The sequence below is a fragment of the Heliangelus exortis genome, chromosome 3 (genome assembly GCF_036169615.1).
Source record: "Heliangelus exortis chromosome 3, bHelExo1.hap1, whole genome shotgun sequence".
Lineage (NCBI taxonomy): Eukaryota > Metazoa > Chordata > Aves > Apodiformes > Trochilidae > Heliangelus > Heliangelus exortis.
The window spans coordinates 16651662-16673177 of record NC_092424.1 but is presented as its reverse complement, the minus strand read 5'-3'; the positions used below and the strand labels follow the sequence as shown (position 1 = coordinate 16673177).

At 38.6% G+C, this 21516-nt stretch overlaps 1 protein-coding gene across 4 annotated transcripts in view; it reads right to left on the bottom strand.

Moving 5' to 3' along the window:
• PLB1 (phospholipase B1) overlaps positions 1 to 21516 on the bottom strand; it is a 79968-nt gene that overhangs the window by 40007 nt on the left and 18445 nt on the right. For all 4 annotated transcript variants that reach the window (XR_011724997.1, XR_011724998.1, XM_071739408.1 and 1 more), the window contains exons 15-29: positions 20009 to 20098; positions 14652 to 14720; positions 13781 to 13861; positions 12288 to 12354; positions 11511 to 11569; positions 10358 to 10431; positions 9015 to 9058; positions 8111 to 8219; positions 7149 to 7200; positions 5130 to 5210; positions 3570 to 3635; positions 2409 to 2509; positions 1569 to 1650; positions 783 to 887; positions 11 to 106 (exon numbers count right to left, since the gene is read on the bottom strand). Coding sequence is in view for 2 of the 4 variants with exons in the window: in XM_071739408.1 (XP_071595509.1) it covers positions 11 to 106; positions 783 to 887; positions 1569 to 1650; positions 2409 to 2509; positions 3570 to 3635; positions 5130 to 5210; positions 7149 to 7200; positions 8111 to 8219; positions 9015 to 9058; positions 10358 to 10431; positions 11511 to 11569; positions 12288 to 12354; positions 13781 to 13861; positions 14652 to 14720; positions 20009 to 20098 (1176 nt within the window). In the remaining 2 variants the exon portion in view is untranslated. The remainder of the gene's footprint in view (positions 1 to 10; positions 107 to 782; positions 888 to 1568; positions 1651 to 2408; positions 2510 to 3569; positions 3636 to 5129; positions 5211 to 7148; positions 7201 to 8110; positions 8220 to 9014; positions 9059 to 10357; positions 10432 to 11510; positions 11570 to 12287; positions 12355 to 13780; positions 13862 to 14651; positions 14721 to 20008; positions 20099 to 21516) is intronic.

Here is a 21516-nt window from a genome sequence, read left to right as displayed (position 1 = left end):
TGAATCTTACCATGTTGTTCCACAAAGCTCGTGCAGCCTGGGAATGAGATTTCTGGCTGAAGTGGAAACAGTCTGGGGCAAAATATGAACCATCCGGCAACCCTTCCTAGAGAACGAGATGGATGCTGTCACAGAGGCAGTAAATGTACAACAAGCTGTGCCTTATCCCCTCTCTCTTCTCATGAGGTATCCCAGCTGACCTCAAACTGAAGCAAGTTACAAAGGCTTGAGGCCAAGAGAATTAAACCAGGCCAGAGAATGCTAGTAACTCAGAACTAAGAAGACTTTTAAAACTTTTCAATATAGGAGTTCCAAAGTAAGGAAGGATACAAACTACTATGACTCTGAGTACAGAATACTCAGGCACTGATATTCATCATATTCTTTATTTCCCCTGAGATTCACATATTGTAGTCTTTTGAAGCATGCAGATTTCCATAATAAAGTCAGTTACCAAAGTACTGGAAGGGACTTTGTGATACATAGAGATATGGGGTAAGTGCTTCCTGGCGAAGACTTTGAACTAAGTACCTACTGCACCTTTGTTTCACTGCAGTAGAGTGCTCAAAATTGTGTCTTCAAGGCCTATATTCCTGTTGCCTTTTATTGTCAAGTTATTCCATAAGACTTTTCTGCAACTTTGGATGTTGACTCAAGTGACTATAACTATTCTCAGGCCAGAAAATGGCTGGACACTTCTACAGCCAAGACAACTTTGAAAAGTCAGTGGAATTACAACAGGGTAACATGCAGGGCTGGGGGGTTTTTTTGGTTATTTTTACCTGTGTTTTTGGCATTTTCACATTCGTCAGAAATGGTTGGATAACCACTGTGAAATCATCTCTAGTGTCATACCTTCCACTCTCTACTAACTGGCGTGTTCTCTCCTAAAGAGACATAAAAAAAAAAAAAAAAAAAAAAAAAAAAAAAAAAAAAAGCCACCATTCCTTCTTTTACATTCAGCTTATTGTGCACCTCTGTCCATTTACATTTCATCCAGCAATTTCCCCACCCTAGTGCAGAAATACTGATATGGCCATCACTTCCATATCCCACCAGGCAGCCGATGCAGCCATCTTTCTTTGACACACATACGGGCTTCTTTGCAGAGAGGCAGCCTGGGGGTGGCTGCTTGACAGACATGGGCAGGCAACCTGCTCCACAATTAGATTTCCTGTCAAAAAAATGTTCTTCCAGAACCATCAAAGCCTTTTCCGTTTGGCTGACATCCAGCGCCCGAAGTTTCATGTTCCTTGAGTTATCATGTTCCTTGACTTAATCTGATCTCCAATGAGATAAGTAATCAAAAGACTGCTGGCTCTCTGACATACTCTACTTTGTATGGCTCTTTAACAATTTTTCTTTCTGTTTTGTTCTTTTAATGAATTGGTTGTAAAGATCTGGTTCCTGCTCCCATTTCCCCCTCGCTTTTTTTTTTTTTTTTTTTTTTTTTAAATCAAAGCTACAAATATGTCATTAAAATGAGTGGGAACTCCTCCACATCCAACTATCAGCCCCTCCATGGTCTTCTGATGAGCAGGAGTTGTAACAAATACCACGTGCCTTACCTGATACCTTCTGTTATAGTAGACCAACTTCTTGAACTCATTGGAATTGTCCTTAGGGGTTACTACACAAGGACACAGAACCCTGTTGGATGAGAACATGGCTCTGAGATCTGCTCCTGTTTTTTCCAGTTCCTGAGCAAAGGCCTGCAAGGCCTGTCTGTACAGAAAAGCAGAGATGTGCTTCTCTGAAATCAAGTGAGTCCTGAGTAAGTCTGAAGGAATAAGTTGGACCCTACCTGGGTCACCAGAAGCTCATTGAGGCACAAGACCTCCAACCTCAGTGACAGATTCATGATGACATGGGAGGACTGTTTAGCCATAAGACAAGAGGTAGTACAATTAAGCACCTCAAACATCTACTTGAGAGATTAATTACCAATAAAACTAATAATCAACAATGAGATTACAGAGATTGGAAACTACAGAAATAAAAGGGAGAGTTTTAAAACTGCAAAAAGACAAATGTTGAAATAAAGCTAGGTACAAGTGATCAACTAAGAAAACCTTATGTCTTAATCTCTTCTCTGTCTTTGCCCAAAAGGTGCACAGCTGAGCTCTTTCTGCTCTGGCTTGAACTCTCTTGCAGCATGAGTGATGAGTCACTGAAATGGCACCTCCACAAAAAAGTGATAGCAGCAGAGCTCAGATACAGGGACCATGACAGACAGACAAGTATTTCTAAATGCTGCACTGCAATCAGCATGTAGGCACATGTGCATACACAGTGTAACACACCAGTGGTCTGAAACACTTTTCCCTTTAAGAAAAGAAATTTCCTAAGTTGACCTTGCAGCCTTCTGTGAGCAATAGTGAGAGCTGTAACATACATAATCTTCAAACCTCATGAGCAGCTTTGGGCATCTATTGTTTTGTGATGTGTAGAGCTCCCGGAGGCTTGTTACGGAAAGCACTGTCACCAGGTTCACAAACGCCCGTGGAACCTGGAGAGAGAATACACAAACTCAGAGCCACTGCCTGGAGCACAGAGAGCTATCTTTGCCCCTGCGCAGCCACTGCAGCCCTCAGGTAGCCTGCTGATTCAGGCAGCTTGCATTATTTATAACAGAGGTGTTCAAAGAACTTTCTCAATAATTAATCCCCCACATATACAGTACTAAATTACAGCCCCTGCCTGTGCTGCCTTAATCTACTGCAAATCCTGATGGCTGATCCCTTGAAAATGATGACTTCAAAAAGCTTCAAGCCAGTTATTATTAGTTGTCAAAGAAAAAAACAAGCCAAAAAACCCAAACAACACCCGACCAAACAAACACCAAAAAAAAACCAACCAAACAAACAAAAACCACCAAAAAACGAAAAACCACAGAAAAAAATCCTAAGCCATCAGAAATCCTCCCCCAAAACCCAACCAAAATCTATTGGCTTATTTGGATCCATTGCTCTGGCTATGCTCCCTTTCCACCTTTTTGTGAACTTGCACACCAGCAAAAAAATGAAAAAGTCTCTGATTTCTTAGCAACAACTAAAAACATCAGTATATTATCAAAATTCTTTTCATACTAAATCCTACATTAAATCTAAAACACAATACTATTCTAGCTACTAGGAAAATTACCTCCATCCGAGCTAAAACCAGGGCAAGGTCTCAACATGGTTCAGATTCCTGCTAACACTGAGTACTCTAAACATCCTCACCCTCATCTGGAATATCAGAATCTCTTTATGACCACCAAAAAAGTAATATTCATTTGCAATATATTGAATGAGTAGAGCATTTTCTAGCCATTGAATACTGTATGTTTGTTCAATTTTTTTAGAATATTTTTTATGGTTTTGCCTGCAGCACATCAGCTGGAAACATATATGCACCTATTCCTTTGGTAAAATACTTCTCTAGCCCTCTATGCCTCTCACGAAGATTTTCCTGCATACAGCAGAGATGCTGTATAGATGAAAGCAGGGAACTGAATTTTCAAGCAGCTGTCAGTGACTGCTTTAGAAACAACACAATCCCCCATATACTAAAAAAGTTTATTTTACCTCTCTGTGAAGCATGTCCAAAGTTGTTTGTAGACCATAGGTGTAATTTTCAGGAGAATAGTGTAGCTGTGGAAGCAAGAGAGTTGAATTTTATTATCAGTTTACTCAAGCAGGGAGAACAGAGACCAGCTGAAGTCTCTCACAGCAGAACTCATTTTCCTAACTCTTGGGTCAAGGGTAATAGTCTTAGGTAAAATTGTCCTGTATCTGCTTTGACTTCCTTCCCATCACAGCTGTATCACTTGTGAGAAAAGCTCTAGCAGCCACAGGATACCAAATTCAGGGGCATTATCAGACATCACAACATACTCCATCCTCAGGCTTGCTTAGGCCAGTCTTAAAAGCATGACTAACAACTGAGTAACAGGGGCTGTCTTTGAGAAAGATCAGTTTATGTATAAGTAAGTTTGTTTCCTCATATGGAATACTAGCAACATGATTCCCATGTACTCCTTATCTGCCAGAAATAATAACTGGCAAAGCTGAGGTGTTTATCTGGGAATTAAATCACTTTACTTGCCTCTCAGTGGCAAAATTTCCCTGTTCCATTTGAATGCTTAAAAATCTCTAATTTAATTGTCTCAAGTAATCCTACTTTTATTTCTTCACTTGTGGAACTATCCAGCAGTCAAAGAAACTTCCCTATGAGAAACTTCTGTCTTATTTTCAACCTTAAATCTCTTTGATTTAATTTCAGGCAGAAAGTGTTCATTGAGAGCCCCACCGGCCTACTCTACAGAGCTGGATAGTTCATTTCCTTTATTCATTTCCCAAATCAAAGCTCACCAAGAGCACTGTGGTTGGCACGATTTGTAGCTGCACAACATAAAGGAAGTATCACTGGGATTTCTGGATGCAGATGTGTCACTTTCTTGTCACATTCATGTGTGACTGCCATTCAGCAGAAGGTAGGAATGATTAATTTGCTCCTTCCTTGTTTTATAACCATCTCAGTGTGCTGCTTTACTGTCTTTCCTGATCTAAAATTAATCACACAGAATGAAAAGTGTGGATTCAGCACTAAAAGAGGAGTCTGGTACAGCCTTTCACCTCCTCCATACTCAGATACCAAAGGCTATATACAGGATGTATATATATATGCTCTCTATATACAATATATATATATAAATTGCACCAGCACAAGCTGTGTGCAGAATCATTCCCATTGCACTGAAGCCAGTAAGACAGCACCAAGTAAGAACTGGGATTCTGAGTGTACACAAGGCAAAGAGCAAAAACCCTTGACTTGTTATCTACAGGTGGTAAGGTGACTAGATAATGGAAAGTTATCTTGTTTAACAGCAAAACAAAGTAGCCACAATTATGTAATTTACTAAAAAGATAAGATTCTAAGGATGTGTTCTGAAGATATCACTTTGTTTATCACAACCTAAGGGTGAAGAACCTGAAGATCTCAGTGTAGTTTCATTGGAGCTGCACAAATAAGATCTGCCTTATTTTGGTCTCACCCAATGAGTTCTGCCCACTCACTCATTTTAATGCATAAAGACCCTCTGCCCAGGCTGGCTCAGTTTGTGGTGCATGTAGCAGGGGACTTACTGGATTTTCACAGTATTCACACAGGTCATTTCCTCCTATGAAAAGTGTTATGAGCTTCCAGTCAGTCTCAAAATTTATTCTCTGCACACAGGAAATAGAATAAAAGTTACTAATAAAATTCAAAATGAAAAGAAAAAAAAAAAAAAAAAAAAAAGAAAGGGGAGGGGAACAAACAACATACTTACTTACATACTGAACACAAATTTAGTATTTCTCAGGGTTCCTGGTTATAGTTCTCTAAGCATCCTCAACAAAAATGCTTTTTTAGTCATGACTGAAGATGTAGAAACTACTATGATCTAAACCCGGTTTACAATATCAATAGCACCATGAAAAATCACTTGCTTCAGATAACTATTGCTCAAAATCCATCTGTAAAATTTTCTTTGTAATATCTTGTGTATACACTAAATGACTCCTGTGGTCCTAGGAATGTATCTTCATTGCAAAAAAATGATGATGTATGTTTTACTGTGTCATAAATAACGCAGCTATCCTGCTGGAAAACCCCAGAGGACAATACATTCCAGTCTTGCTGTGAGACAAACTGCAAAGAATATAGGGGCAATATTAACTGTCTAACAATTCTGGTAAAAAATTATACTATTTTTCCTCTGGAAGAATTTTGCAAAGGGCCAGCTAATGCAAGGAAATCAGGCCTCAGTAAATGCATACCTTCCTAGCTTTGAGGAGAGGTTCCAATATACTTAGTACCATGCAGCTGATGGGGTATTCAGTACCCTAACTCTTTAATTTACATGCAAAACACCCCTAAGAAAAAGAGCAATAGTCTATTAGCCTCAAGTGGTTCACAAATATCTGTCCTCAAATGCAGAAGGAGACATATTCCATCTGGTAAAGATACTGTTTGCAGTTCAGTCTCAAAATATACTTACCCAAATAAAAAGAGGGAAATTTTTTTCTCCTGCTCTAAACATGTATTTTAAAAAGATAAAGGAAAAAAAACCCAAAAAACCAAGAGAGCACTTAAAACAAAGATCTTTGAGCTATGTGATATGTGAACATTCTTTCTAGTTAGAAGTTTTTAAGTTAAATGAAAAGAGGAACTTGCAATAAGAAGAGCCAATTTGTTGTGTGATGCTTCCAAGCTGATAAACATGACCAAGTAGTACCAGAAGCCTTGAATTATTTGAATGAAACCCATTCAGCTGCTTGTTAGTTGCTATCCCCTTTAATCTCATTTCAGATATAACCACAGTGAAACCTTGTTTACAAGAAAGTAAACCAAAAAGGAAGGTACTGCAAATATTAGTGCCAATACATATTTACCAGAGTATTTATCCTAGACATGCACATAGCTACCTTAGAGGTTTTTACACCGCTTTCCAAATGCTCAACTGGAAAGCCAAAATAATATCATGTAACTTAGGTCACTGATTGCACAGCACATTTGTCAAATTACAAATAGCAAACATTCAAAGTAGTAGTTGAGGTGAAAAATATGCAAACAATCCTCAGCCTGATATGTGTTTTACAGAACATTAATCAAATAATTCCCAACCACAAATGCTCATCTGCTGATGACTGAAAAAATGGACCATATTGGTTTTAAAGAAAACAAGTTCATTCCTCACTTCACACAATTTTTCACATGTAAAGCTTGCCCTCAGCATCCTAGGACATATTATACTGCTGATAAAATCAAGTGCTTACAAGACAGTTACAAGCAGGAAAGCAAAATCCTTACAGGGAAAAAGTTCTGTCATCTTACAGGGTGACGCAGGTTGGGAGGGGAAGCAATGGCACTGAATTTACCCTCCACTTGTGATAAAATTGATAAGATTACAATACTTATCGGGGTTTGATAGTACCTATCACATGCTGGTACAAGCTCTTAAGAAAAGGCTATAGATTATTTTGTACAGACTCATACTCTGCACTGTGGATTACATGGTACACTGTTTGTACCATAGCTTTAATGTTTGGCATCTGCTGCTGGTCTGTTAGAAACTTATGATGCCACATTATTTCATCTTTCTTACGACTTATCAGACTTACGGTGTCATTCTTCATTAGGTCCACCAGTCTTCTGACCTGTGCAGGAACATTCCTAAAAATAAAAGTAAAATAAAATCATAAAAGTTAAATAATAAAAATGCAAAAGAAATCCTGCATGGACAGCAAAGCAAAGAGGGAAGCTGATAAATGGACATCCCTCATATCATGGTTACAAAAATCTAGAATGTTCAGTTTTCTCTGAATGAGAGGTATGATACAAAGGAAGTTGTCTTTTGAAAAAAATAATAAGAAAAGAATTGGCATTCAACAGACACTTCACCACTTTTCAAACCTGCATAGGTATATCTTTACAAACTATATAGAAAATACCCTGTACTGCCATAAAATAAATGCACTTTGCTCCTTGCCAGCATGAGACAGATGCTATTGATACACGTATCACCACATACATGTATCCATCAATGTAATTACATGGCCTCAACCCACTGATGTGTGTCTCATAAAAAGTTTTCCCAAGAGAAAAGATATTATATGAATTTCACTGAAGACTGAACAAAGTAGTCTCTAGGTAATTCCCTGCTCTGCCACAAACTGACCAGAAGTAATTTTCTCTGTCTTAATTTCTCAACACAAACTTTTGGTCCTGCTGACAAGGGGGTTTGAATATACATCCTACAAGACAGGGATAGTTTTTTCTGCGTCTCAATAGGGATGTGAAGAAGCTTTCCAGGTAGTGCTTGGAAAGTGTTTTGTGTTTCTTGGTTGAAAATGCTAGAGAAAACATTACTTTTGCTGGCAATTTATTTGACAAAGATTACGAGCAAAGTTCCCATCACATTTCTTGGCCTTCAAGCTAGAGATAAGCTAAAGAAATACATTTGTACTCGCCTATCAGCCTTTCTGCAGTCCTGCAAATGTCCAGGGTTTGGGGTTTTTTAGCTAGAACTGAGTTTTAAAGAAAAATAAACCTTGTATTAAAGTTAAAACAGTTTTTCTCTTACTCTGCATGATCCCCTGCAACAGCTTGGTTGAATGCAGCATTCTTTGAAGTCTCCTTTCCTTTCCCAGTGGAATATCCTACCAGGGATGGGTTGAACTCACGAAGAATGTCTGCAGAAAAACACAGTGGGATGAAATGTTGCTTACTTCAGCAGGTAGCAAATGAGGTTGTAGAAATTAGACCTTAGTAAAAGTTAATTTAAAAGCTTTAGGAGATGCCTATCAAAAAATTAACCTTGAAGTATAATAAAAATGGTGATTTGTCACCATACAAATACTTCCTTGCCCTCAAGTTTTTTGATTTTCATTAATTTATATATCTCTTAATGTAACGTGATCATGGCTAGCCATCCCATTTTGCCCAGAAGGTGAGGCTGAGTAACCCTATGCTCAGGCAGCAGACTCTCATGCTGTCATACTCGACCTGCAGATGGGCTGGAACAAAACCCTTTAGCCCTCTTTCCCCAGATGCATCAACCCCAAAGACTTAAGATGCCCTTTTAGATCTTAGTTTACAAACACCTCTAAAAACCACATATAATCTGATCTTGTAACATGACTCTGGTCTGGCCTAAAATAACTTTTCCAAACAGTCAAAATAGTTTCTTTAGGCTATGATCTAAGATATTTGATTCATCTATCCCCAACACATTTTTGACAGAACTGTAATCAGCAGAAGAATACTAAAACAACAAACCCCTAGAAATTACAACATATGTAGTTAAGTCATGCACAGCAAATTACAGCCTGGTTGTTCCACAACTTTTACTCAGCAGTGGACATCGAATACAAAGGGATTGCTTCTGTCTGCTACACAGTGTAATCTTTCTTCCTGTCTTTTAGAACAACAGCTATGTTAATAAAGAGCTTGAGATAGTTATCAAGTCTAGAGGAAAAGGCACTTACTTGCTAGTGTTGTGACAGTGCTTATGTTTTCATTTCCTCCAACACTGTTAAAAAGAAAGAAGAAAAAGGGTTCCAAGACATGATGGACTCGGTAAGGCAGCTCCCCCTCATGGGGTTTTTGTACATATACACAGCACATTATCTGGTGATTGCACTAAATCAAAACAAGCTCTTTGTGTGCATACCAATGGGGTCACAAAACCAGTCTGTCATAACCATTATAATTAGAAGCCCTATACACAAACTGCCCTTTCAATTCTCTGATGTGTTTAAACCTACCTGAAAGAACTGAGAATTTTTAAAAGCTGCTCTTTGCTATTCTCGTTCCTATTAAAGCATTTATTACTTCCATTTTTAGTTGGCAAATCCTTTGTATCCATAACAACAAGGTCTAAAAGCATGTATTTCACAGTGATAAGTATACTCAATACTTTCCCCCCCATTTCACCCAACTGGAAAAATACTACTAGAGTGATAAAATTCACTGTATGTCTGGATGCTCTTTGCCCTCCTTCAGGCTGTAGAGTATGCTAGGATACTTTTCCCTCCAAATGTCAGAAGAATTTTATCAAAGCTCAAAATATAAAATGTTTGTCTTAAAACATCTCTATAGCACCCATTTAATTTGGAATGGAGTATTTTGAAGTACTCTAGTCCCTGTTTAAAGCTCTTATAGAGCTGCAACATTTGAGATGGATTAAAAATTACGAATTGTAAAAACAGCCTGACAGGTTTAGTGTTAAGTAATGCAGTTGCAGAATAATAGAACATAGTTGCCTTTCTTCAGAATGGCTTTTTGACCTAAACAAAATGCTGCATGTGTAAAAGTCTCCACTGACTCATAATCAATAAAGTGTTCTGCATGATGTAAGCAATACTGGGAAAGGGTCAAGGAAATAGATACTGTTTATGAAACAGCAGCAGCAAAAGAAGATCCCATTGTGGCTTTTCATAGATTTAATATGAGACAAATAGGTGATGTGGATCACAGTAGAGAAGAGCAGACAGGATAGAGAAAGAGCAGGGACAGAAATGGTGCAATGCCACTGGAGTCTAGCAGCCCCTTTTACAATAGCTACAACCATAACAGGAGAAAGGGACCATCTTAACAAGGACCTCATTTCTTTGGCATATCCAGGCCTATTCTAGCCATGCTACATTGTCCTTTAAATGACAGGCACCAGTTTGAATATTTTATTTCTCATCAGTAAAAGCACAATTGCAAAACGTAAAGTCAAATTTGCTCTCCACAAGCCTCCACTTGGAACAAAAAAAAACCCTATATATAACAAAACCCAAGAATATGGGTTCATTCCTATTGGAGGGGAATTATTGGGACTCACCTCCAAGAAAGACCTCGGTATTGAGTCAGGACATCCAGAACATCATAGGGTTTGGATGCTGCCCCATTACCTGCCTGGAAGCAGAAAAGAAGAGTTCACCTTCAGAAAATATGAATTGCTACAGTAACTAGTGCTCTGGCTGATCCTAGTGAAAGTAATTAAAGAAGATGTTAATGAAGCAAGCCATGTCATTTTCCCAAAATATAACAGATCCTGGTTTCAAGAGGATCAAGGACTGAGGGTATTTTAACTCTGTTTCAGTGAATTAGCCTCTTCTATCAACTTCGTGATTAGATCAAGTGGGGAAAAATCGGTTGAGAATGTTCTAAATATTCATGTAATTCTAAATATACACAAGGAATAAATAACATAGCAATGGTCCTGAATGAATAATTTATAATAATGCTCCACACATTAAAAAGTGGTACAGTGATTCTATGTCTTCCCTATTTAAGTTTTCCCAAGAAAGGAGACTACAAGGATTTAATGTGGTAATTAGCACAGAACACATAAGAAACATGAATTATGATATGAGCTGTGAAGCAGTCATCACTGACTGGAGAATTACAGCTAGGCAAGGGTAACAAGTTTACATAGTTCCAGGAATAGTGCTAATAAATTTGTCAAGACACACCTGATGATCTATTACAATTTTACACAAATATTTAGTTAGTATAAATAGACATGGCTTTTTAGGCTTTGGTATGATCATATCTATATATATCATATCATATCATATATATATATATATATATACTTATATATACACACACACAATCAGCTGCAGAGTTTGTTCTTTCTATTTACACTATTTACTAAAAGATCTGAAGGTGAGTACCTTGGGAGCTATCTAGAATCAATAAAGAAAAGCAACTGTTGCAAGTCAACTCTAGCAGGCTGGTTTTGCTGCAATGTAATCTAATCTTGAAGTTCTTCCTATTGTGGCATTTTGAACTTTAAATGGGAACTATACACTCAGGTTAGACTCCTGATCTGGTTACCAGCAAGTCAAGGTGGAGTCAGGAAAAGAATATGTGAAAAATATGATTGGCTACGGGGTGTAGCTGTGTGTATTCTACTTCTCAGGTTAAAAACTCATAAATGCTTTTTCATTATTTGTTTTAATGATGGTTAACCAGTAACCTTTACTTACTGTGATTGAATCTCCCAGGGCAGCAATTACCCGAATATCAGCTGGTTTCAAATTATGAACTAATAAAATAAAAAACAGTGTAAGGGGAAAGGCAAAGTAAGAAAAATTCAAATTGTGATGGTTACCAGAAATTTTCCTAAGAATAAGCATAAAATATTGCAAAGACATTACTTTAATATTCATGTCAGCATCAGCTCAGAATAAAACACTGACAGGCATCAAATCAGAAATCATTCTTTGTACTATAGCTGGGCATTAGCTACAGTGACAAAGGAGGCAGTAAGCTTTCCATCTTGCATCTGTGCTTAATCAGATTCCTTTTAAGCAGTGAAAATGACTGAAAAACAGGCACAACTCTGGTGTCAGAATAGGGTAGAAATTCTGGGACAACCTCAGCTTCTGAAGGAAGCAAAAAAACTCACTCATTGACAGGAATCTCTGTGGCTTTTTACAACTCAGGCTGCACTGACAAGAGCCCCTCCTTCATGCATAGTTTTATCACCCCTGCAACTGAAGTACACAACTGCCTCCCGTCTTATCCACTGTCACTTCTTAGTTTCTACATGAAAGGTGCAGTTGCATAAGCTTTCATCATCCTTGAGGGAGAATTTGCATCCTACAACTGCTTAAATTGTTCCACAAAGGATCTTAAAAGCCACAGTCAATAGTGTGCAGTGCTTAGAAGAAAAGTGTACCTTTCCTAAAAAAACCCAGTTCCTGTTCCCTTCCTATCACTAAACAAAAGAGCTCTACAATGAAAAGTGCACAGGAGTGTACCTGAAACTGGAACTGAATCAGAGGGATCCTGGTCAAGACAAGGAATATTTGTTCCATAACTTCTCTCCTGCAAAGGCAGACAGGGCAAGACTTCACATCAGACCCACTACACTCTGGTCATGATAAACCATTTATGTCTCAGAACATTAGATTAAGGAATTTCACATACCTTATATACATCTGCCCAGCTTATCCTGACTCCAGGCCATGCCTGCAACTGCCCCATGAAGACAGACACAAGCTCAGTCTGCTCAGAAGTTGCATGGCCACATGGTGCAGCATGGCTCTTGCCAAAAAGGGGGCCCAGTAATTTCAACCTGCCTGCCATGCTGTGTTCAGCTATGAAACATCTTATGCCCACATACTCTGAGCTAGGTGAGCTTGCAGCCTTTTGTGAGAAATCTTTTGCACATCCCTGGAACACCCCAGCACAGAACTATACCTTTGCCATGAGCCTGTCTGGCTTTCCCACATGCAGCCCTCTCCATGCATCCAGGGATTTTCTCTCCTGGCTCTTTTGGCCTACTGACAGAAGTACCTTCAAGGTCTACTGCTGGTAAAGACTGACTGTCTACCAGAGCAGACCATTGCAGAAGAGTCAGGAATATGTATTTACTTCAAATCTCTTCACAGAATTCCTTAAGGAAAAGATACTTGTGTGTGCTACCCCCATTGCTCCCATTTTGGTTTGTTGTTTTTGGGTTGTTTTCTGGTTTGGTTGTTTTTTGTTTTTTACTTTAAAAGAAACAACCCACAAGCATAACACAATGTCTTGCCTCCTAAATCATAGCTACTTCCCAAAATCAGAGTGGTAGGTACCATTGCCCCCTGCAGAGGTCTATACACCTTGGATAAATAATGAAACAGATAGGTAACTATATTAAAATGAGAAGAGAAATGTGTCTAACTATTCCAATGAGGTATAGGCCATCTTGAGTGCAGATATGGCTTTGAAACTGTATTCTGAGTCATGAAGAGGAAAATTACCATTATCACCTCCCTCTAACTGCTTGGGAGCTCTAAGTTATGCTTAGAATTAGAGTACAAAAAAGCACATCACAACTGCAACTATTTCAAAAAAACAAAAAATGAAAAAATCATTTTTCTTCAGTTTTAGTAAGGCATAAATGAGATGAAATCAGCCCCACACAGTGGTGTCATGCTGATCTGATCTAGTTTCTTCCACAGTAGGATTTAATGGCCCCATTTTCACTGTCTAATATCCCAGGGAAATTAATACTGTTACCATGTTTTAAAAGTTTCTTAACAGTGAATGCAAGGCTTAGTTTAGGAAAACATCTCCCTTAAATCACACTCTACAAAATCTACAAATGTGCATCTGACTATAAAGCCAAGCATGGAAATACAGAGCTGGAGCTTTGTATTTAGTTTTCCTAAGCATCATTGTTTACTTGGGCTGCAACACACTCTCACCCACCTGCCCCAATCCCTGGAATGTACTCAGTCCATATGATGCAACAGTCCTACTGTACCTGAGATGTTTCCTTGGTGTTTGATGTCTCCAGGGAAGATGAGTAGTTGCTATTTCTATATGTAAACAAATATGGATTTTCCTGCAGAGTGAAGAGAGTACATTTACTAATGCTGGTGGAAACACAGACAGCTGATGTTGAAGTCTGCTGGCTAGATTTTCCAAGAGAAGAAAATCTTTACAGATGAATTTTTCAATTAACATTGCACTACTGAAGTAAACCAGGTTAGACCTGAAAATTAAAACCTTCTATGCTCTAGGCACAACACCACCTCTTGCCTTAAGCCTAACATCAAACAAAACACAAAATTGAATTTCTTTGATGCTTTAATTGCTGTTTAGTGAAGCTTTTGAATGTCAGTAATGTTTTATCACTATCAAATTTAAGTCAGAGTTTAAATGCAAAAATATTCAAGAACTTGTTCTTTGAGAGCCTGAAGACACTACTGGACTGTTGACAGCTCCTGGGAATAAAATGATTAAACCTGTAAGCAGACAGAGTCAAATCACAGAAAAGCTGAATTGTATAAAATATGCAGATTCAATTTCATTGCTGACACAGACTATAATACTTATATCCCTGATATCCACAATTATTATATTCAGATTAGCTAGTTATGTTTTGAAGAAAAAAACATCTGACACAGTAAGATGATTTGACTGAATTTTTTTCAAAATTCTCCTTTTCAGAATCTCATCTTTATAAAATGAAGTGTCTGTGTCATTGAACTTAAAAAACACTGAAGTTTTAACAGTGCAATATTTTGGTTAAGTGCACATTCCCAAGAATTCAGAAGGTAACAACAGTATTTGAAAACTTGGAAATCCTACAACTAGCAAATAAAATTTCAGTTATAAGGAAACCCATTTACCTGTGATGGACACCGGACCTGAAGCATTTTTGTGAAATTGTAAGGCTGCTTCCAGCCAACTGGCTCCATCTGGAAAGGGAGAGAACAGAGGAATTTTACACTTGCTCTGTGGGGGAGGGGAGGGAGGGAGAGTGGCAGCAATACAAAGGCTCTAGTTCCTGGAGTTTTTCATCAGGTTCCTAAGTATATTTAAAAATTTGCTTTGTTTCTGATGAGTATTTATCTATATCGGTAACTTCGCTGAGATTTCCAAGCCAGTTTTAATTCCCAGCTGGGAAATGAGTGTGAAAAAGTAAAAAAGCTGAGTTCCTACAGCTCACTGTCAGGCAACAACTTTTCAGCAGTCTGTCTGTCCTCACAGGCCCCATCTACCACACATTTTTTGTCCTCTCCTAGGTTATGAAACCATTCTTATGAACATATGAGAAAGGCAGATTTCTACATTTAATAGCTTTCATATATAAGTATAAAGAAACTGAAGAGTTTTGTACCAGAGGAAAAGTAACTCTTGAGTAGATTGAAATTTTAAAATAAAAAATGGCATTACTGAAAGTCCTTGGAAAACACAGCTTTAACTCAGATTATAGACTGATGACTTGGGTAAATTTACATCACTTTACCTCAGAAAGTACAAAATCCCCAGTATAAATAGAAAACTAAAAATCTACAATTTGGTGACATATTCACATTGCATTAACTTTTTTTTCCACTGTCTTACCAGTACTACCTTTATGTGTTTCCTCTGCTACAAATTCATTTTGCAGCAGAGTCAGAACACATTAAGGTCATGCACCAGTCCTCTGGTGGTGGTAGCCTGTGCAACTAGCAGCTTGCTGATTTATTCCATCAACCAGAATGTTTCCTTATCTACATTTCCATACCTGTTAGATAACATAAAAAGGTACATTCCAACAGTGCACAGAAGCTTGACAGTACGTATATTTGTTGGTCATCTTCTAACAAGATGGAAAAGGGATTGCTGTTATTGGAAAATTATGGAATGATACAAAACTCAATACTGACAGCATGAAGTGGTGAGTATTACAAAGAATTAGTTCATCTGTTCAGGCACCTTGCTGAGTGCTAATGAAAATGCAGTCACACTCAAAGGGGCTGGCCACTGTTTTAGATTCCTCAGTGGATCTTCTGCCAGAACCAGCAGACTACAGAAGAAATGGGGTGAAAGGCACCAAAAAATACAGCAGTAATGGGTTTGAAGTCATAAACACATTCTGTGCAGGAATGTTATATTCAGCTTTGGTAGTTTATTCAATGAAAATAATGGAAAAATTTAGAGGAATAGAGAGGAGGTTTACAAAGCTAAATAGCCTTTCAAAGAAGCATTTGAAGCAACAGAGTCTGCATTTATTTTTTTTTTAAGAGAGAGAGATAGGAATAAAAGGAATACCCCTGAAACATGCAAAATAACAAAACTCCGAGAAAAGATATATTGAAAACTGGTACTGTCCCATTCTCCTAGGACAAAACAAAGTAGCTATTTAAGGACATTCTTAAAAGGAAGTATTCTTATTCCAGCACAGAATGATCCCACAGAACATGGAACAATTATGGTATTTCTTGGCTAGGAATTAATTTCAAATAAGCAATAGACATTTGTATTTTGTTGGGAGCTGGGCAATGAGAACTAATTTCTCCAGGAGGCAATTCATTCCAGATGGCTCAGAGACACTGTTCTACCAGCAGAGAATGACAGCTCCCATGCAGAAGAGCTGCGAGGTCCTGAGGTCAGGAAATCAGGCACCAAGTCTGCCTCGTGGTCAGCCAAAACATCCCCTGAATTCTAGCACATTTGTTGTGCAGGATGGTTAGTGTGCAAGTCTGCTCTGCAACTGCAGTAGTTTCAAAATCAGCACAAACCCCTGACCACAGAAAAGAGGCACGGGCAGACTCCTGAAGTGCTGTTCCCATTCAGGTCCTTGCTTGATTTGTGTTTGTCTTGATTGCAGGAGAGTTTTTTTGTGGCCTTTTATGTTACAGAGTAGAATCTCAAATGCAAGAGCTTCTTGTCAAAGATCCTTATACACAAGAAAGGAGCTTTACCCCCAGATATATTTCCAGAGGTAAAATTGTAGGCATTTGCCAAACTGATCAATCAGACTCTCTATGGTAAACATCAAAGCTGTCCAAGTCAACAACCAACCTCTCACAGCTTTTCCTAGTTACCCAGTGTCATTTTGCTGATTGTTCCCTGATGTGCTTCATATATGAATAGAATTACTTCTAGACAGCTACAAATATTTTGGTAAAATATCCAGCCACGCCTAGGACAAGTCCTTAGCAACTGCTAGCTCAGCTTCTTCTCAGCCAGATTGGAGAGCAGTCCAGCTGTTGGTTGCCACTAGATTTTCAAGGTTTTGCCCTTTGCCCAATAAGCAGGTAATCCTTCCAAGACAGAGACTGGTACCAATACTCAAAATCAAGGTTTCAGATCTTGGGAATGTCCTCATTCTGCTGTGTTTGCTGCTCAACAAATCATGAGGCTGATGTCCTATCAGTTCCCAATACTGCACTGGGGGTTGATTGGTTTGATTTAGGGTTGATTGGTTTTTAAGGCAGTCAACATAAACTATTGGCTGACCTTCCAGTAGAACTAGAGTGACCTTTACCTGCCAGTGTGCTTTACACTGAAAACATCTTTCATATCATTTGTTTTTACATCATGGCAGAGTACACCACAGGCAGGTAAGGAACCTACCCAGAGAGGTGTCTTTCTGGTGATTGCCAGCTGTAGTAAGAAAAGTCCACTAAATCAAAGAGGAGGCATCAAAACAGAATGGAAAGGGAGTTTTGAGGGGGACACTGCCATTCTTGTAGTCTTGCTTCAACCAATAGCAAGATGTTATTTTGCCACATTTTGCTCTTCCTCCAGCTCACCTAGGCTATACCCCTGCTGGAGGGATGAGCTTACCCTGAGGAAAGACACTGAAATAAAGTTGGTATTTCTCTCTTTTATGACAATTACCTTGCTCAATTACCATGCCCAGCATACTCTCTGCCCAAGACTAGGTATCTGGCCCTAAAAGCCATCTTTAAAAATACCACTTCATTTTGCTTCTACTTCTTCACCTCTGCTGTTTCCTCAAAATGTTCATAGCAGCTGAAGTGACAAGAATAGAGTAACACATCAAAGAATGGGATGCTGAAGGACAATGACTAGGAGACAAAAAAAAGTCTATGTAGAAAAGGAGAAAAAGGAAGGCTCTTCTTTCTGTCAGAAGCTGAGGAAAAAAAAATAAAATAACCCGCCAAAGGATTTTGTTGCAACCTAAGTGTAAAAATTTGAGGGGGCAGGAAAGAGAAATCTGTACTGGGTCATTTGAGTGTGTTTGTATGAGCTAGTAAACTTCAAAAGAGAAATATCCTTCTACGGAGCCTGGATTTGAAGAAGGCAACACAGCTCTTCAGAATGGCGATGATACTATCACAGCTCCCTGTGTGCACATTCAAGATGCCTAGCACTGGCATTCTGCAAAAATTGAACTCCAAAAAGCCAAGTAAGGAGACACCACCACTTTCTGGTGTCTTACAGATCAGGTTTAAGTAATGGTAATCATGTGACCTAGCTAAATATCTCCAGCACCAGTGGGGACACCAAGATACAGCCAATTAGCCTGCTCGGTTTCTTAACAGAGTACTGCCAGAAACAGAGAGAATGTTTAATTCACAGATCAGGAATTTGACTTTTTGGTGCCTGCTTTGCTCATTTGACTTGTGAAACTAATTGTCTAGGGAGGCCAAGGAAAAACAACGACAAAACCAAGGTGGATCTTATCATAGCATCTATTTTATGATAGATGAACTGAGAAGGAACTTTGACATCATCATGGGTAATGATAACAGCAAAGTAGATAACTGGATGCAACATGTTTGTTCCAAGGTTAGGCCTTCAATAGCTGATCAGATTTTAACTCTTTGGCTCCTACTAACCGACTGAAGTCCTACTAACTTTAACTAAAAATAACATCTTTAATTAGAACAATTGCAGTATTTTTCTAGCTGTATCACCTGGTTGAATAAAAGCCTTCTCCTGCAAATCCTGCTTCTTTAAATGATCACGGCTACAACAGTATTATAGTGCCAGAATTAGCATAAAAGTAAACAACAATGTGCCAATCTGCATGGATTTTTAAACATGATTTACTAGAGAAAGGATGGTTGCAGCAAAAGGGGTTTTTTATCTTCATGTTTAGGATAATTTGGACAGACACAGGAATAGCAGTTGCTCTCAAATGAAAATCTTATGGACATGTGGATTGTAAAACAAGCCAAAAAATTAAGTCTTTTGTCTTTAAATTAATTGGCCATTGCACGTTCTTTTTAATTACAAAAAATAATAAAAAATAATAAATTATATGTGCTACAAAAAAGTTATTAGCAAAAAAACCAGAAAACTTTGGAAGTTTCTGAGTCAGAAGGAATAGTAAATTCAGCATCTTATACAAAATAACCGATATCAGGGCATATCCAAATGTGATATCATAGTAATATCCTACTTTGCTCTGGTGAGACCAAAACCACGTGCCTGCTTTTTTGTCTCGCACACGTTGAAAACCAACTCCTGTTCCTTTACATGCCCCCATCATCAATTTTAAAATGCAAACCCTTCCAGCTGTACTTGCATCCACTCAGCCATGCTCACAAAAGCTGAGTGGCTGCAGCAGGATGCAGCCACCTACAGAACTGGTCATTGTGTTCAAGCTGGAGTCGCTCAGAGTCCATGTTTCTCTCAGACACTCTCTGACTCCCATTAGAAGGCATCATTTGTTGGCTTTCCTCAGATGGGTAGGACACCCATTTACCCATTTTTCAAGGAGGTAATAGGAGCTCTTTAAGACTGTTTATAGCCTTTTTAGTATGAGCAACATCAGCAGAAGGATGATGGAGTCAACCTTATGAGGCTCATTAGTAAAGAGGGGGATGGATACAGGACAGGGGAAACAGAAGAGTATGACTGCTATATTCTCACACTGGGAAAAGCCTGTTTGTCACTGTGCCACTCTGTCACAGAGGTGAGATTAGCAGAAGAAGGGTCTGGGACAGACCACTTACTCCCTGTGACCTCCCAAAAGGCTACTATTGAAACCTTTATAAAAAGCTCTTGAGAGTAAGTAGCAGACACAGAACAGCAAGAGATTTGTCTCAGGAGTGTAGGGCATTTAGCATAATTACAGAGCAGTCCCTCCTTCCTCACAGATGAGAATGGTATCCATGAGATGTTTCTTTCCTATATTCTTCCTTCCCCTCCCCTACTTGCCATCAAAGTTTGTACAGTGTGGAGCTGCTACCAAGCATCCTCACTAAATCCAGCAAGAAACTGTGTCTATGGTACTGCTTACCATGTTGTTCCAGAGGCCAACAGTCATGAAAATATAATCCTCCAGAGTTTCTATTTGTGTCTTCAACGTGGTATTGAAACCATCCCTGCCCTGAAAGAGAAAGCATTTTGAGCATGAGGAAAGGCTTAAGAGTATGAAAAGATGAGACATTCAGCCACAGAACATCTCATTCTATAGAATAATATTCTTATCCACAAGAATATCAAGCTCTGGTACTATCATTAAGCCACTTGTTGCTGATCTTGTTAATTGCTATAGTGTGTCAAGACTGAACAGATGTTGTTCTTCTAAGCAATTGCTGTACCTACTACTGTAAGGTAGCAGTGCCCACCAACAGGACAAGAGCAGCAACAGCAAAGCACAATCACAGGAGTGATGTGTAGGAGATTAGGAACCACGCAGCTGTGATCACATGAATCATTTGAAATAAAGAACACTGCTAACCAGCACTTACATGCATTTAAATATGGAATCATACAGAATTTGTGTCAGGAGATCTTGCGTATTTTTAAATCAAAGTGACTGTTGGAAGAGTTTGAAAGATTGCATATGGGTGGCCTGCACATTTGTGGTACCACAGGTTGGAAGAAATACAGAATACACCAGAGACATAAGATGGCATCTCAGGTGATGACAGAGCAATTTTCTAAGAGAAAAAAGAATTCCATGAAAGTTCAAAGGCTGCCCTTGGCATATGGGCCAATTATGGACAAAGCAATCCTAGCATGAGAGGACCCAGCAGCAAAGGAAGACCCCAACCTTCCTGTGAAACGAATTTCTTCTCCATGTCCATTTTATTCTGATACTGAGCTGAGGTGAGCAATGGAAATACCACACATTCAGGGAGCTGTGATGATGCCCAGGAACCAGCCCATGACTTACAACCAACTTATTTAACAGATTATGACCTAAAGTTATATGTTAGATTTTGATACCTTGCTCTGAGAGAACCATTATCTAGTAAGCAATTTTTCCTCTTCATTGCCAGGTCACAGACAACCTTGACCTTTGAACTTCTTGTTACAGAGCACCTGCTGTAAAATCATGTCTGACATCCCAGGCAACCCTGTCTATATATCTATATTCATTCTCTGTTGGCTATGCCCAATACAAAATCTGGATAAAACTAACTCCCAGGTTCCCAGATTTCATTCATCTCATTGTTAGGAGGTAACTCTTTTCCAATAGAGCTTTAAAGCCTTTTTTGTTTTGTTTTTTTTTTCCACTACCCATTTTTAAATATTTCTTTTTACCCTCTTTTTGTCTTTGTTTCCAAACACACATGAATGTAATCAGGGATGAACAAGTCGATGAATGTAGAGATATGGGAAAACTGTCAGTTTCCAGACACCTGTGCCCTAATCTACAGAGGCACTACAACTTTATTTTTCCAAAGAACACAGCATTAAAAATAAAATAAAATTAAAAATTAAAAATCAAAACAAAACAGGATTTCTGACTGAAATTGTCTGAAGGAAGCTCTGCTCTCAGGACTTCTGTGTCTGATC